The sequence below is a fragment of the Artemia sp. Qi Xiang Cuo genome, chromosome 13, assembly GCF_049724085.1.
Source record: "Artemia sp. Qi Xiang Cuo chromosome 13, ASM4972408v1, whole genome shotgun sequence".
Lineage (NCBI taxonomy): Eukaryota > Metazoa > Arthropoda > Branchiopoda > Anostraca > Artemiidae > Artemia > Artemia sp. Qi Xiang Cuo.
This window is the reverse complement of record NC_142806.1, coordinates 53242814-53261483: the sequence shown is the minus strand read 5'-3', so window position 1 is coordinate 53261483 and position 18670 is coordinate 53242814. Positions and strand designations below refer to the sequence as shown.

Here is an 18670-nt window from a genome sequence, read left to right as displayed (position 1 = left end):
TGTTACTTTAGCGGGTTAAAAATAAATTATTATTATTATTATTATTATTGGCTAGACAACATAATGACAGACAGCACTGAAGCAAAACTGACGAATGATTTTCAGCCGGTAAAGGCGCTTTTTCAAGGAAAAAAAAAAATCTGCAGCAACCTCCGCTCCCTCGTCTTCAGTCCAATGAAAACCTACAATCAATTGCACCTCACAACAAAATCAAGAGTAAGAGTTAGATGATCTTTAAAAAAAGAAAGAAAAAGAAGCCATCTCTGCACTATACCTACATCTTATACCGTATATATATATATATATATATATATATATAATATATATATATATATATATATATATATATATATATATATATATATATATATATAAATCTAAAACTGAAACAAGGTCTATATAATTTTGTTTTCGAATAAATAAAATCGACGCGGCAGCTCTGCTCATACGGCTTCAATCTTCGGACTCGAGTTAAAAAATTGTTCCGATTTAATATGAATAATCTATTATATCATAACAATAATATAATCGTAGATAATATAATTATAATTTATAATAATAATGTATAATATAATAAATAATATTGTTACGCCATGTCAAACACCTTTAATTTTCGGGCTCGAGTTAAAAAATTTTCCTCAATTTATTGTAAATAATTTATTACATGATAATAATAACTTAATAATATATAATATAATTATAATTTATAGTAAGAATTTAAAATATAATAAATAATATCGGCACGGTAACTCTGCTCAAACTCCTTCAATATTCGGACTCGAGTTTAAAACTTTTCCTCGATTTATAATAAATATTACATGATACATGATTTATTACATAATAATAATAAATTAATAATATATAGCATAATTGTAATTTATAGTATGAATTTATAATACAAGAAATAATATCGGCACGGTAACTCTGCTCACACAACTTCAATCTTCGGACTCGAGTTAAAAACTTTTCCTCAATTTATTATAAATAATTTATTAAACTTTTCGAAAAAGAAGGCAATTAGAACTTCCTGTACAAGTAAACAGATATTGGTGTATTTCATTTTAAAATTGCTATAGCACTTATCCAGCAAAATCTCTCAAATGAAAAAAAAAATAAGTTAAGCTTGAACTTTGAGAAACTAATGCGAGAATTAAAAGTTAGAATGATATATTACCAAATCGTGCCCAGAATTGAATCAAGAAATGTTTCCTAATTAAGGAAAATTTTGCAATAAAATCCAAAGAGTGAAACAAATGTCAGAACAAGATTTAAAAGAAATTGAAAAGAATTACGGTTTGGAATAACAATGGAACAGGCGAATTTCTACTAAAAAATACAACACAAAAAATGCTGTAGGTTCATTTGACTTCAGAATTAAATACAAGCTCAAAATGGACAGAGAATAAAAAAAGAAGAAATAAGCTAGGCAATTTATTGCCCATGTGATCAAGTCATCGAGCAGAGACATGCTTGACTATACAAACTGGAGGTTGGTACCTGTTAGATTGACGAACCTGTCTGAGGGGCCTGAACATGGAAAGTATTCCAAGATTAATGTATTGTACCCAACGGATCCTATTCAAAGTATTGTATAAAGTAAAGTATTCAACAATTAAAGTTGAAAGTATTCAACAAAAGACCAATAACCTTTAAACTATACCTAAAAACACAAGGTCCACAGAATAAAGAATATTCATTTTTATTTTATTTTTTAGTAAAAAAACATTATTCAATAGAAACACTGAAATAGTTTTGATTCTGAATATTTCTTTTTGATAGCAAAATCACGTAATGACATGGTGGTAGTAATGGTAATTAGGTAACTCCCAGGTATATGGACGACAAGCTCCTACGACACCAAAGTAATATTCAGAGAAATCACTGCTCCATAGGATGAAGGAGGGCCAGTAACATTAAAACTGTACCTAAAAACACGGGGTGCAAAGGGTAAAGAAGAATCATTTTCTGTAAAGACGGTTACCATCATCTATACCATGGATGAATATGAGGTAGGGTGCAAAAATCCAACATTTTACTGGGGGGGGAGGGTCTAAAATTTCAAGAGCACACATTTTCAGGCCAACAACTTTGAAATTATTCCTACTTCTTTATTTTTACAGACAAATGATCCTTCTTTACCTTTTGCCCACCTGCGCTTGTAGTTACAGTTTTAACGTTACTGGCCCTTCTTCATCTTATGGATCACCGTTTTCTGTGGATATTACTTCGGTGTCGTTAGAGCCAATCGTCCATATAGCTGGAAGTTACCTAATTATCATTCCTACCACCATACCATTACATGATTTTTAATATGAAAAATTAATTTTCAACTAGTTTAGTGGTTGTGTATAAAATGCTTTTCTATTAAGGTCGTTCTATTAAAAAAAAAAAAAAAAAAAAAAAAAAAAAAAAAAAAAAAAACTCACACCTGAAAGCTTCAATTTAATACCGTAGTCAGTTCCTAAACTATAGCTGACACGTCCTTTGGCAACCTACATGCAGAAAATGTGTTTTGATTTAGTTCAACATCGTCTCAACATTCCCTGAAATTTTCAACTTAATACCCTTAGCTTTAGTAGTACTACTAAAGCTTGTAGCCAACTTGTACATCCTGCATACACACACATCCTGCATACACACAATTTCTTTTGATTCAGATAAACTTCCCCCTCAAAATTCCCTGAAGTTTTCACCTTCATACCCTAAGCCTTAGGGGTAGTCATAGTCACAGTAGTAGTAGCGGGAGCAGTATTAGTGGTAGCAACAGTAGTAGCAGTAGTACTAGTAGCAGCAGTAGCATGCATATATTGCCTTTTGGTCAGTTAAACGTCACTCTCATCATGCCCTAGAAGTTTCAACTTAATACTCTAAGCTGTTGGATAGATAGATAAATTGTATTTCATACCAATATAAACAACACAAATAATTAAATAAAGCCAACAGGGAGCTAAACTCGCAAGGAAGGCTAACAATTAACAATTACAATGAGTTCAAGTACACCAAAAATAAAGATAAAGAAGTTCCTAATATATTGCAGATATGCACTTTTGACACCATGTGTGCACATAGTTTGTTTTAATCTCGTTCAAATTCCCCATCAAAATTTCCTGAAATTATCACCTTAATACCCTTAGCCTTAGTAATAATAGGAGTCATAATATTAGTAGTAACAGCAGTAATAGCAGTACAAGTGCTGTATTAGTAGTAGTAGCAGCATAAACATATTACGATTTGCCCAGTTGATCATCCCTCTCATCATGCCCCGGAAGTTTCAACTTCATACGCTAAGCCGTTCCTAATATATTGCTGATACGCTCTTTTGACAAACTGCATGTACATAGTGTGCCTTGATTTACTTCAACTTCCCCCACAACATTTCCTCAAATTCTGACCTTAATATCCTCAGTCTTACTAATAGTCGCAATAAAAGCAGTATTTGTGGTAGCAAGAGTAGTAGTAGCAGCAGCAGTAGTAGTAGTGTTAGAGTGTATGTATTGCCTTTTGGTCAATTGATCCTTCCCCTCATCATTCCCTGACAGTTCCAACTTAATATCTAAGTCATTTCTGATATACACCCTGTTGATAACCCGCATGCACATATTCTTTATTGATTTAGCTCAACACTCCCCTCAACATCGCGTGAAAGCTTCATCTGAATGTCAATGGCCTTTTTGGACACCAAATGTGAAACTTGTACCCCTTTTCCGATAGCAAATGCTATATGTAAATAACAGACAAATTGCATAAATTACAGCCCTTGTCCTAAGGGGTTGTGGGGCGGGGTTATATTCTTATAGTTCTTTTGGCCTTTAATAAGGACACTCGAACTTTTAATTTTGAATTGAATGAGCCACATTCAAAAGTTCTATGGCCACTCATTAAGGACAAATAACAGTTAAGCCTTTTCGGGATTTGAGAGGGGTGACAGTCCACACTTACTTGCGGTAATTTGTCTTTGTTTTAAGCTTCATTATTGATTTTAATTTTTGTTCGTTTAAGATTTCATTCAATCAGTAGCCGTAATTTCGACAAAATCCGGGGGGGAGGGAAAAATTGGAGCCACTTTTACCAAATCAAGCAAAACTGACACGGAAAACTGAAAAAAAAATGAGCTATTTAGTACAATAAAGGCAAAGATGTACTAAAGAAAACTGGCCCGTTCGCATGAATGCTTGAATTATGCAGGCTTATCCTAGTTTCGACAAGATGTTTGAAAAAATTTAAATTTTAGCTTCGGGAGAGGGGGGGGGCAGTTGCCTCCTTGCCCGATAGAAAATTACATCCCTGCATTCATTCGTTCATAACAATTTCTATTGGCTTTAAATATGACTTAATTTCTCATTTTCATTTCTGTTCATTTTAGGCATTATTTTTTTTACCGTTTTTTAGATTAACATCGCAAATTTCTTATTCTGTAGCATTCTAATTCTAATGAGATCAATTTAATTAATGCATCCCCTCTAATGAGAAATAAATGGTAAGTCGCCCAAGGAAATTTAGCATCGGACTTTTCCTACAAACTGCTTTGAGCTAAAGCAAGAGACAATTATTTTGGGGAAATGTTTAACACATGTCTCGTGGAGGGAATTCTTATTTCTTAAAGGTTGACTTTTCACCTCCAAGAATTTAATTAAAAAATTTCTAGACGTCAACACAGTTTTGTATCGTAATTTAGGGGATAAGATAAACTTGAACGGAAGATATAATCTCAAATACTTCGCACATACAAGCTATCCAAGCACAGTAAATAAGAAGCTCACATAGAAGCTAAAAAAGAAACTCCAGAACAGGGTTGGCACCGTCTTGGATTAATCCCGGTTTTCCGAGATTTTTTTGCAGTCCGGGATTTTTTTTGTGTCCGGGATTTTCGGGATTTTTTGTAAGAAAACCTCGATTTTTAGCTAAAACCCGGGATTTTTGCTAAAAACTTAGATTTCTTCATTACTTAAAACAGGTTTTCAGCGATTTATGCAGATAATCTACTATTTTTTTCTGTAGGGTATCATGAACATTCTCTGTTTATGTCTCTTCTCCCTGGATTTACGCGTGTACACTGGGGCAACGATTTTTTCGTTCGGGATTTGACTTTTGAGAATTCGACTCCAATGTAACGACGAGCGGCGAATTAAAACAAAAACAGCGAGGATTTTGTTTTCTTGTCATTGTTGTTCATTTCGCCCTGTGTAATACCTCGAGTAAAGTTGATCTCAGAAAAGGTTATTAAAAAGCGTACGGCATTATACATTTTCTGCTCAAAAGGATACTCATTTCGAAAGGATTCTTTTGTAAGACGAATAATAGTTCCGCTGTCCGCTTCTTGATTGGCGAGACTTTTGCTAAACAGAAAACCAACAGGTATGATAAAAGAGAAAGGGGAGTGTGAAGACGTGATAAAAGGCAGCTTTTACCGCTTGCCAAGCCATATTGAATATTAGCGCGTCCAGACTATCCATTTTTTGGAAAAATAAGATGGAAATCTTGGAATGTAGACAGGTCTGCTGTCCCATTTTTACGTTTTCTGGGCAGGAAGAAGCAGAGGGTCTGAAAATGAAAAAATGGGACGGAAGTGGTAGTGTGGACAGCTTTTTTGGAAAAAATACCAGAAGAAGGAGACGATTAAACACGTGATTAGACACAAGTGATAAATAAAAATAGTTGTCTAAGGTGGTTTTGAATAGAACCACCTTATGACTGAGGCTCTAAATTTGTTTTCTATAAGTTTTGATTCAGAGAAACAGATTTGATGAGGATAACGCCGATAAATTTGTACAGATATCTTCTGAAAAAACCACCAAGTTTTTGAAAAAAACCCAAGTCTGGACGACTATTCCTTTTTCCAGATTTCCGTCCCATTTTCCAGAAATTGGATAGTCTGGACGCGCTATATGGCTGCAAAGCGGGACGTCAATTCTTGGGCGGGAAATTCAAATAACGATGAAACGTGGATGCGTCGACACGTTTTCTCAGAACTTTTGCGAATTGTTTTGGCCTAAAATATTTGTCGTAGATCCTACTAATCCACCAGAACGTTTTCACAGAAATAGTACTAGGAATATTGACAATCAGTTGTGAGTTAAAATTTGAAACCACGTTTCACCATCCTTCGAATTACGCGTTCTGACTTTTATGTCATCACTGTGCAACTCTATGTTGCATAGTCTGAAAACCGTGTTCCGGGGTTTTCCGGAATATTTTTGGAAGAAAAATCGGGATTTATTTTTGAGCTGGTGGCAACCTTGCTCCAGGAAACTAACGACTGCTAAACAATAAAAAAGGGTTAAATTCTAGTGAGGGGCTTCTTACTATCCTGGACAGTAGTTGAGTTAGATAAAAATATACCCCTGGGAAGGTGTCGGCAAGCTACTGTCTCTACCCGTTATGTATTATTACGATTTAGAAGGTTGTATTACAACCCCTGGAGCTGTCTTCTTAGTTTTGTGTTTTTTATTGAATAAAGTCAAGTCAACAAAATAATGTCAACGAGTATAAATGTCATTCTGAAAAAAGTCATGACGTCAAGGCCTTATCCAGGGGGGGCTACCCGGTTTGAAACCTCCCCGAAATTTTTGACCGAGTCGAAAATAAGTCGAAAATTAGTAAAACCTAGGTAAAAATCAGTAAAATTAGTTGAAAACTTAGTCAAAAATTTAGTAACCCCCCCCCCCCCCCGAAAAAAAAATCCTGGATCCGCGCCTGCATGACGTATTTTGAGTTTTCCAATCTCTTTTTCGTTGGCTTTATTTTTGTAAGTTTAATGAATGTCTTTATTGAATTGTCAGAAAATGTGACATTCAATAGTGCCGATAGTATAAACATGCGTGAGCCAAACACGCACCTACACCGACAACCACACATGAAGAAACCCTGAATTTTGAACACTCTGAATTTCGGTGACAGAGTAATCAATAGTTGGAGCATACTAGTAGCATGATCGTGTCACTATATCTTGATATGAGGTAGAAGGAACTGTAAGTTAACAAATTTATTACACAATCACCCACTTTGGAAGCTAAATCGTTGCACATCGTCAATTAAGACCAAAATGCTTGGTTAGAATAATGCTGAAAAGTCAGAAAATATTTGGAAACCAGGCTAAATAATTTAGGAACTAGTTATAGGCTAATTCAAGGTCTTATATCAATAATTCACTCCCAGACACCCCCAGACGCTAATACCTTATACAGATATATACACAGAGCAGTAGCGACAACTCATGGGGGCTTCAGAGGGAGGAGGAACAAATATATGTTTTGAAATCTAGGGGAGGGATTTTTAGTTTAAAATTTTTTCAATAAAAATACCCCAAAAAGAGTATTTTTCAAAATACTAAACGCCCCCCCCCCTTGAGACGTAGAGATCCATTCTTAGGGAGGCAATATAAATTTGGAAATATATAGGAACACGTTAGGCAATTCAGAAATTTAGGGAACGGAAAAGGCCCAAAGCCCTCCTTTATCAGTCACTATTTCGGAGCCTGGAGAAAAAAATTGAATTAAAATCAAATGACGAAAAAGTTAAGAGACATGGCTAATCGCAGGAAAAGTCAAGGCAGATAGTGTGAGTGAGACAAAGCTGGTATAAGCCTTTTTCAGAATTGTATAAAAATGATGTCATTTCACTTGTTGATAGATGGTCTATCATCCATCCATCCTAGGGATGAACTAAGGCAAATAGTCAAAAAAAAAAAAAAAAAAAAAAAAAAAAAAAGGTTATAAGGACTTGAGTCAAAGGATTGCCAAGTAAACATGCAACTAAAATGAAATAAATGAATAAAAATATCATCTTCCAGTTGGTCGGTTTAAGAGGGAGATTAATACTACATATTCAATTCCGTTTCATTTCAAACATTATCGAAATAGTTTCATTCAACTGAAATAAATATAATTAAATGGAAATGACTCAAATGAAATAAAAAAAAAATAAAAAATTGCCGCATTCTAACTCGTTTGTTTAAGAGGAACGTCAATAGTCCATTTTATTTTCGATTTCATTCCACATTAAACCGGAGAGGTTTAATTAAAATGAAATAAATATAACTAAATGAAAAATGACTAAAATAAAATACATCGACAAAAATATTGTTTTTCAATCGGTTCGTTTGATAGGGACATCAATGCTCCCCTACTCTTTAGTTTCATTCCAAATGAAACTAGAATGGTTTCATTAAAATGGAATAAATATGACTAGATAAAAATGACAAAAATAATAAATTAATGAAATTACCGTTTTCCAATTGGTCCGTTTGAGAGGGACATCAATACTCCATTTTCTCTTCGGCTTCATTCCAAAGGGAAGGATGTCAGGTCGAACAGGAGGAAAACCGGGCACTGGAGGTCTCGGTCCTCCCATACCAGGAGGAGGTGGAGGTCCAGGTGGTGTTGAAAAGGCACCACCTGGTGGAGGTGGAGGACCCATTAGACCCCCAGGAGGTGGAGGTGGAGGTACAAACGGTGGAGGGGCACCTCCAGGCATAGGGGGAGGTGGAGGTCCACCCATTCCAGGTAAAGGAGGAGGTGGTGGTCCACCCATACCAGGTATTACTCCACCTGAAAATAAATAACATGCGCTCTTTCTTAAATTATAAAAAAAAGCACATCTTGTTCAATTAAGGTTAAATTGACTAGTTTAAGCGGCTAAACAGCTGTAGGACACAGCATCTTCTGCTAAAAATCCAATGGAAAGAGTTTAAATTACAAAACTTATTGACTTCGAATACCGTCAACATAAGTGTTTTGGATTAAATATGCAATATGACGTTTAAATAGTCAATATGACTCAACGTAAGTGTTTGGATTAAAATGCAATATGATGATCTCTAGATTAAACCTAAAACCAAGCGCTCGTCTTGACGAACTTAGTTCAGATATTTTGACAAAAGTTATGCAAAACTAAAACAAAATATTTTAGAAACTATATCCTCAAAATTATTTTCGTGTTTGTATAACCCATCTCATTTATGAGCCATAACTCACGATGCTTAGATGTTAAATTCATTTTTGTTGAGATATTTTGGCAAAAGCTATTTAAAGTTAATTTTTCACCTTTGGGTTTTATTTCTGGAACTATAACGAGAGAGAGGTTAAGATGGCCAAGACATGTTCTGCGGATGAAGGATAACAGATTGCCAAAGATCGTCTTTTTGGCCAACCATCTAGGGCCAAATGAAAAGCAGGTCGTCTGCGAATGGGTCGCTATATGGTCGTTATAACAACCAGCATGCTTATTCCTACTTGGGCCCAATGATAACGTACCCAAGAGGACTAAGCCCACTAAATACTGATCAAGGTTCATTCAGAATGAATGATCATTTTGATTCAGATCAAGGCGTAACAGTCGTGGCGACCGACGATGTCTTCATACCAAAAGGACAGAAAATGCACTTCAAAATATCACCAGCTTCACCCAAGTCTTCACAAGGGAAAACAGATAAAATAAAACCTAAGGTAAGCGAGAAATAATCATACAATGTAAAGGTCACAGCAGTAATTTTTCAGGAGCAGGAGGGGGGCTTAAACCGTCCAGGGGGCAAAAGGTTTAAAATTGGTATTTTTGCTGGAGATCTATGACATTCTTCCCGAAAAAAATATATAATGTTTTACTTTTATAACATTCTCGATCTCCTATTGGGAGAGGAGGGGGGCCGAAGCTATCTGTCCAGTTTTTACATAGACATGCAGGATCATGTCACAAGAGCGATCAGATTACAAGAGGTCTGAAAATGAATGGGAGGAAGTCCTAAGGGAAATTAAGACTTCTGGGAAGGGTGTAAAGAGAGAAGTTTTGAATAGCTTCGGGTGGAAGTGGAGCGTGTGCAGCTGCATTGGCCTCAGCCGCTTGGTGTTGCAGTGACTTTCTAATAGTAAAAGTAGTATGTTAATTTTTTATGTATTATTACAGATATAACATTATTCGTATACTATACATAGTGCCCTCATGGCTTCATACATAATGCACAATAATTTGCAAAAAGTAAAATTGCATCTAAACCTTTCCCGGAAATCTAGCTATTAAGGAAAAAAATTGTATTTATTCCAAATGAACATTGTCGTTCTGAAAGCAACAGCAGAATAATATACGTACTGAACGAGTCAAAATATGTTAAAACAACATACTGTTTGTTATATGGCCAAAAATATGCTTCCAATATTATACATTTCTATTACTTTGATTTTTAGAATAATTATAATATTATTATGTAATATAATATTGTATATTAATATTACATTAATTCAAATATTTATATTATATTAATATTACAATTTATATTATATAATATATTACATTAATATTGTATATTAATACTATTATATATTTATATGTATTATAATAATCAGTGGCGGATCCAGGATTTTTTTAGTGTGGGGGGGGGGGAGCAAAATTGGTTGATCCAATAAACTTGCGTTAGGAGCAAGTTTAATTAACGCTAAATTGCGTTAATTAAGTAAATTACACTACTTTAGACTATGTTAGGGGGGGGGGGGCGCCCCCTCGCCCCTCCCCTAGATCCACCACTGATAATAATATTAATATTATACATAATATTTTTTGATTACTTTGCTGGCAAGTCTAATCGGTTAAGAAATATCATACAAAAGTAAAATAGTTTAAAACTGGCCTACACAAACAAGGACCATTGTTCACTCGTACCCTTCCAGGAAGTTCATATTTCCTATATATCTTTCTTTACGATATGCTCCCACCCCAACTGACAACGACCTGCTTTTTATTTAGCCCTAGACGGTTGGCCGAAAAGGCCAATCTTTGGCAATCTGTCACCTTTCATCTGCAACGCGATATATGGTTAGTCTGGGCATTTACCAACTGTATGGCTGGAAACCAACTGCACGAATAATTACCCCGTTCAATATTTATACGACCTACAGCGATATTTTTAGGAAAGACGGTATATTTTGCAAAGGGAGAGCGGCGAAACAACGCTGCCAAGTAAATACCGGAAATAATTTTTAACGTAAAGCAAAATTTTCTGACGTTTTGATATACTTCTGAAAAAGAAGACCCCTTTCAGCACTATCTGAAAACGAATGTCAATGGTATGCTTTTACAGGGGCATCAATAGGAAAATTCTATTTTAGGCTAATTTTCTACTTTGATCCGAAAAGGAAACAAGCCGAATTTTTGGCAACATAAAGACATCACTTAAACAAAAAAAAACTCCCCATCAAATCGCTCTTACAAACAATAAATGAATAAAATAAAAAAAAATCCTGACGCTTTCACTAGAACTAATGGACTATTGTATAGGCGAAATAAACTAGGGAAAAATTAACTTTTTTTTAACAAAATTATTTTTTTCTTTTTTTTTCCTGTCTACTAATTCAAACAGCATCACAATAAAGTAAGATTTTCCCAAAGTTGAAAAGTTTTGACCAAAATTTCATGACATTGACACGTTTCTTTTTTACTTAAATTCTATAAAACTATTCTCGAATGATATGGAGAAAGATAGACGTATAGCATGGAGAAAGCTTGACGAGAAATTTATTTATTGAAACATCTCTATATATCACAGTTTTAAGTCTTTGTTGTGACTGACCAACCCCCCCCCCTCGTCCCCTCTTATTACCACTTATGTTTGGGGTATACCCACAAAGTTTACATTTGATTGTTGTAATATATAATTGATTGTTTTAATTATAATAATAAAGTAATATAAATATATAATGTTAATATATAACATATATATTATGAGTTATATCCAATGTACTATCTCGCCCCTACGAGAAAAGAAACGTTCATTTTATTAACCCTGGAATTCATTGCATTTATTATTTTCAAATAGAACATGCCGAGTCACGATCATGTAAGAGAGTTAAGAGAGTCTTACTGGGTAAAGGAGGTGGTGGCGGGCCACCCATACCAGGAAGAGGTGGCGGAGGAGGTCCAGAAGTGTACATAGCCGGAGGTGGAACCATAGGTAGTCTTGAGCCAGTTGTGGCCCCACCAGCTTCTAATTCCTGGATGCGCTTTTCGGCCTGTGAGAGTCTTGCTTCTGTTTCTTGTTTCGCAGTGAGCGCCACCTCTAACTTGTTACTCATCTCGTCAATTCGTACATCACCTTCCAGCCGGGACCTCTCTGAAATTTATTGAATTCCTTAAGAATGAAACAGTGACATTGTTAGCAATAAAATGTTAATTATTAGTAAGCGAAAAAACAATTAATAGTGAATTGCTCGATTAATTACTTAATAAAAAGTTTATTAATTAGTAAAATAAATAGTGACAAACAGTGACACTGACAGCAGTGACAGTTAAATTACTATAAAGCTTCTGGAAGCGCCTGTCCCGCCCCCCAAGAAATTTCCCTATGAGCCTCATGATGCCACACCCTCACTTTTCAACCTCTGTGCCAATAGGCATGTGAATCTTATCTCTTATACTACATAGAAAAATATTGTTGCAATGGGTGGGGCAATCACAAACCCCTCCCCCCCCCTTAATACTAATAAAAAATATGTAGACCAACAATATTCCTGAAAATCATGAGGAACTAAATACCAATTGCTCCCGTCCCACCGCTCCTTTAGTCAGGCTTAGTCTAAATGAAGGGAGATTTGAGATTAATTTATAAATTAGTTAATTTATTGATTAGTTAGTTTATAATAATAATTTAGTTACTTAATTTATAAATTAGTTCATTAGTTTATTACTTTAGTGCAAAGAACACAGAAAAACACATAAAGAGGACTAGCTCAAACAGTGTAGATGTGGTCTTGACTGAGATGATAAAAGCACAGAAATATACCAATAATTTCAGAAATACTCAGAAGTAAACTTTATTTCTTAAAGTACGCATGATATCAAAAATAGAAGCTTTTTGACCTACTGGACCCCTTGAGTTTATTTATACTTGAAAACCACGAAAGATTTTTTCTTTTGGGAGTTTCAAAATTATGAAGTTTTAGGGCAGTAGCACATTCTCCATCGGTGTTGCCACATTGAACCGTGAAGATAAAGTAGCAAAACTAATTAGTTAAATTTAACAACGTGTCTGATTCTTAAAAATTCAAACAGGCAATTTAAGCTGTTGTAAGCGCATTTTTCACCCACGTTTTTTTTTAAATACGGCACCCCTAACTACCAAAAACTGCGATGTTTTTCATTAAAAATAGAATTCCCTATTCCTCCTACTTTTAGGATATATATGTTCATTTCCACTGTCCTTGGTACTTTAAGTATGTTTTCCCGATGTAACGGTACCCGATGGCGGTGCTGTTGTGGTGCCCAAAAGTTGGGAATTGGAAATAGCTCATTTGTCTAAAATTGCTTTGCACCTCCACCCCCACCCCCCCCTAAAAAACACCCCGTCTCCCAAACAGCAATCCTAGATATGTCTTTACACTAGACCAAAGATAAAAGAGATGCTTTTGCCAAGAAGGCACAATGAGTTAGAGCTATGCTCAATTTGAGCTTGCTTCAAAAAAGTTGTCAACTTCAAAAAATTTGTTAAAAAAGTTGGGAATCGGAAATAACCCAAATGTCTAAAAAAAAACCTTCATCTTTTTTTGGCTTTATCTAAGCAGCAGTTTAGTGCCAAGAAATTGAGAATATGCAAGAATTGAAATATACCAAAAAACCTTCAAATTTGTTTTGCTTTTTCTAAGCTATCTTTGTTTCTATTTAAAACTTGTTTAAAACAGCAGCTTAAAAATTTAAGAGGAATCGGAAAATCAATTTTTAATGGATAACACCCTAATATGCAGTTGTACTGTTTTTGAATTAATTTGAATTAATTGTTTTTGAAAAAAAAGAACAAATCACAGCATTTGATGGTTTTGATTTTATCACCATATTCCCTGTTGTCATAGCTGTTACCTGTGCTACAGCAGCAAATATTTTTGGTGAGTTTTATCACCAAATTCCCTGTTATCACATCTTTTATCTGTGCTCAAGCAGCAAAAAAAATTAATTTAAGAATAAATATCAGCATTTTATGGTTTTGATTTTATCACCATATTCCCTGTTGTCACAGCTGTTATCTGTGCTCAAGCAGCAAAAAAAAATGAATTTAAGAACAAATATCAGCATTTTATGGTTTTGATTTTATTACCCCATTCCCTGTTGTCAAATCTGTTATCTGTACTTCTGAATTCCACTCGACAATTAATGGCAAATTTTATATTGAAAAAATTTTGTACTAAAATGTTCTATTGAAAAATTGATGAAATGTTTTTGGAGACCAAAATTCGGATACTTTCTAAATTTGAGAATATTGAAACTTTGAGGCTATATTTTGGCAATATTTAAGTGATTTAGTTTTTATTATCACATGTGAACTGAAAATGGAAGGCAAATATCTTATCAAGATATTGAGAAAGTTTCCCGGGTTCTATTATTGGAGGTCCCCCTCCTTTCCAAAAACGCGATATTTCCACGGTTGCTCTTATATTTTCAATGCAGTTTACCTGTTTTCTAGCATTTTATGGAAATGTTGCCCCTCCCCTTAAACAAATTCCGAATTCTTTAAGTCTATTTTGGGATGTAATTGGTCATTTTGGATTGCTCTTATATTTTCAATGCAGTTTACCTGTTTTCTAGCATTTTATGGATATGTTGCCCCTCCCCTTAAACAAATTCCGAATTCTTTAAGTCTATTTTGGGATATAATTGGTCATTTTGGATTGCTCTTATATTTTCAATGCAGTTTACCTGTTTTCTAGCATTTTATGGATATGTTGCCCCTCCCCTTAAACAAATTCCGAATTCTTTAAGTCTATTTTGGGATATAATTGGTCATTTTGGATTGCTCTTATATTTTCAATGCAGTTTACCTGTTTTCTAGCATTTTATGGAAATGTTGCCCCTCCCCTTAAACAAATTCCGAGGGTTTATCTGATTATGAAGAATGTCTTTAAGTCTATTTAGGGATATAATTGGTCATTTTGGTTTTTTTTTTTTTGCATGTAAAAGGCAGTTTTTTTTTATCATTTTTTCCCCTAAAAATAAATTTCAGATTTAATAAACAAAATCCGCTAAGACTACAGAAGCTAAAAAAATTTATTTAAGAATAAATCATACTTTAAATTTAAAAAAACAGCTGGGCTTCAAAAACTAACGAGACTGAACGCTATCTACATGGAACATTCGATCTGACGTTTATAGATGCTACTGATCTTTAGTAGGTTTTAGCTTAAAAATAATCTTTTTAGTTTTAAGTTTCAAAATGAATTTTGCAGCTTTATAAACAGAAATTTCAAGATAAACGAACTTCTGTTAGATTAATTCAAAATTTTCATAGTCAAAATTTTATAGTAAGTTACAACATCAAAATGTCAGTAGTTAATTATCAAGAATGTATTTACATTTATTTTTGAACAAAAGCTAGTCAAATTGGCTCCCAAAAGATTCTTCCGAGGTCAGTTTTTCCATCTCTAGGTAATAACCCTAGTTTCTAACAAATATTTTTAAGAAAGTACAAAGTTACCAATGATTGAATGGATTTCTTCGTAAAGCCTAAAAATCGAAAATTAGATTAACTCATTTTACACCCGGGGCAAGGCCGTACCCAGTATTTTTTCGGAGGGGGGGGGGGTACAAAAAAAAAAACTCAAAAAGCGCAAACAAAATGTGTTTATATCCATTTTGTTACGTTTTTACAAGTAAAATAAAAATTTCGGGGGGGGGGGGTTCAAACCCCCCCACCTCTGGGTACGGCCATGACCAGGGGCTTCATATATCAATATAAAGAAAGGAAAAAACACTCACCAGTAAGATTTTCAATAAGTGGTCCAACGTCAAAATCAAATTTTTTCTTCTGAAAGTCGGGATCACAGCCATTTTTGTGTAAAACGATTTGAGACACACACTCCTCAATTAGTTTAAAGTAAGACAATCTATAATCAAGGAAAAAGAACATCAAAACCTTTTTAGTTAAAAAGAAGTAAGTTTATTCCAATTAGGTCAGAGCCCTAACCTTGCAGAGCCATTGAGACTGAAGCTGCTTATGAAGATGATAAATCAATTGATGATTCAGATGAAAAGCACCACGAGTTGCCTTCAGTCTCCAAGAATTTGTAAGTGCATCAGCAAAGGTATGTTTTCCTTCTTTATTTATATTTTGTGTTTTATAGAAAAAAATGTATATGGTTTAAAAAAAATTAACAATTTCTTAAATATTTCTTTTTAATGTTGTAGTTTTCCCAATTAAATTGTGTAATATAGCTTCTTTTGCATTATTTTTATAGAAGAAGTGTAATCGTATATTTCTCGCTTTATTTTTCCCTTTTGTTATTGTTATTTTACGGCCAAGTTTATTCACAGAATAAAGGACATTATAGACATTATAAAGTTAATATTTAAACGTTTATTCACAGAATAAACGTTAACGTCCCTAACGTTAGCCACAAAATACAAACGTTTGTAAAACATTTGGGATTAGGATAACTATTGTAGATTCAAATTATTATTGAATTACACTGTATGCATATGGAATGAATCAATGCCTTTGGAATACGCAATCTTAAAGTCATTAACTAATTTTTAACTAATTTTTTTAATTTTAACTTAAGTTTTTAACTAATTTTTTAACTTTACATCATAGTCTAAAAACCCTGGACAAGGTAATAGGTTACATTTAAGGAAAGACGTTTATTTGGACAGATTATAAAAAAGGCATCAAGTTATGTATTCACTTTCTTCCAAGCTAGATTATATGAAAGATCAGAATTTACTCGCGATATAATCATTAAGCGACAATCTAACAAAATAATCACTTGATTAAATCACGATTGTTATTTTAACCAATTAAAACATTAATAGATTTTAATATTTCACGTCACGAAATAAATAATCGATAACTGATTTTTTTTTTTTTTTTTTTTTTACCGTCACTTAAGAAACAAAATTAATAAAAAAAATTATTTGTTGATGACTACTGGTGTTCACACATCAATATGTTGCATTAATATTATTTGTATTAATTTCTTATTGTATGCTTATTTATTATTTGCTATATTGTATATTTTGTAATTAGTTTTATTATTAGCATTATTTTATATTGTCATTATTTTGTTTATCTCATTATTATTTTATTAATTTACATATTATATAATTTTTATGTATATTATATATTAACATTTACTATTTGTATACAATTATTTATATTAATGAAATCTATAAATAAATGAAAACTCGTTCGTCTCAACGTCGGGTTAATCTTAGCAGGCAAGGTGTACTGAATTAGATATTTGAATCTCTAGTAAAAATAAATTAATTGCAATTTGAAAATGTCAGTAAAACAAAAACATAATTTAAGTTTATTTGCGTGTTCTAGCTCATGAAAAGTCCCCCCTTTGTATTGTGCCTAACTCCTTAAAAAAAAGAAGAAATTAACTACGGGAACATTATACAATAGCAATACTTACTGTTACATGTTTAATATGCTTTACTATATTAGCTTTTTTCAATTCACGTTCTCAGCTTTTAAAAAATTCGCTTTTCCAGATTTTCAGTAGAGGAACAAAAGGAATCAAATTACCTAACAGTGTTGTCATCTCGGATAAATAGGAAATGTTGAAGTATGGACAAAAAATAATTTTCACATGGAGTTTCATTGACTAGACTTCGAAGGATTTCAAAGCATTCCGTTAAATCTTCAAAATCCAAGCGAACACTATCATGGAATCGACCATGGAATTCGTCAGCATCTTCATCACGGAATTCTTCAAACACTTTCAGTTGTACTCTCAACTCTTTATTGTCAATGGAAAACAGTCTCTATAAAAGAGTAGAAACTATAGTTAATAAGAAGAGGAGATGGAAGCTTAAATCTTCCATTAGTTAACAAAATGGTAAATACATAGCAACAAACAACAAATAGTAAAGTAGTAAATAAGCATAGTAGTAACTAAATAATAATAACTAAAAATAGTAGTGGAATATTGTGAAAAATAGTAAATAATAATGAATACTAAAGTAAAACTCTAAATAGCCGCGTTTGAAATATCATCTCTGTATACGTGAGAAGGAATTTTACCGTTTTCTTTGATTCTCGTTCTTGGTAGGGCGTTGAATTTGTAAAATGTTGACATCATGTCGACTTTTGATGATTTTGTCAAAAGGTTTCTTTCGCCAAATGATATCGATGATTCGACATTGATGAATGGATCGAAATCATTGACGAAATGGTGTGACCCCAGCATCATGGTTGTATCCAGGGGGGGGGGCGCTCCTCCCCGAAATGTTTGTCTGACTCGTAAAAACGTAACAAAAATGGACATAAACAAATTTTGTATGCGTTTTATGGATATTTTCCGTTTTTAAATTAAATTTCTATCCCATTATATATTTACTATAGTTTAATTGCAATTATATCAAATTTTAAAAAACGAATATTAAAAACAGAAAGAGCAAAATTTAAAAAAGAAAACTTCTGTCGTCTATTTCCTTTTTTTTATATCGAATAGATATCAAACGATTATTTAGTCTGAATAAAAATTAAATGGTTTTTTGTGTAACACCCCCCCCCCCCCCGCCCAAAAAAAATTGAGTAAAACCCCCTCCGAAAAAAAACCTGGATACGGCCCTGCCCAGTATTATAGCGTTTGTCGTATTTTAACGGATTACAACCAGCATGTCATTTATAGGCAAAAAGTAGGATAAGGTTTGTTTCCAAAAAATAAATATCATAAGCATAGATGGACTTAGAGTTTTA

At 33.5% G+C, this 18670-nt stretch overlaps 1 protein-coding gene across 1 annotated transcript in view; it reads right to left on the bottom strand.

The window, feature by feature from the left end:
- Positions 1-18670, bottom strand: part of LOC148945419 (protein diaphanous-like) — a 298677-nt gene that overhangs the window by 205177 nt on the left and 74830 nt on the right. The window contains exons 7-10 of the mRNA XM_089099035.1: positions 17495-17733; positions 15724-15851; positions 11846-12094; positions 8224-8546 (exon numbers count right to left, since the gene is read on the bottom strand). Of these exons, the coding sequence (XP_088955161.1) occupies positions 8224-8546; positions 11846-12094; positions 15724-15851; positions 17495-17733 (939 nt within the window). The remainder of the gene's footprint in view (positions 1-8223; positions 8547-11845; positions 12095-15723; positions 15852-17494; positions 17734-18670) is intronic.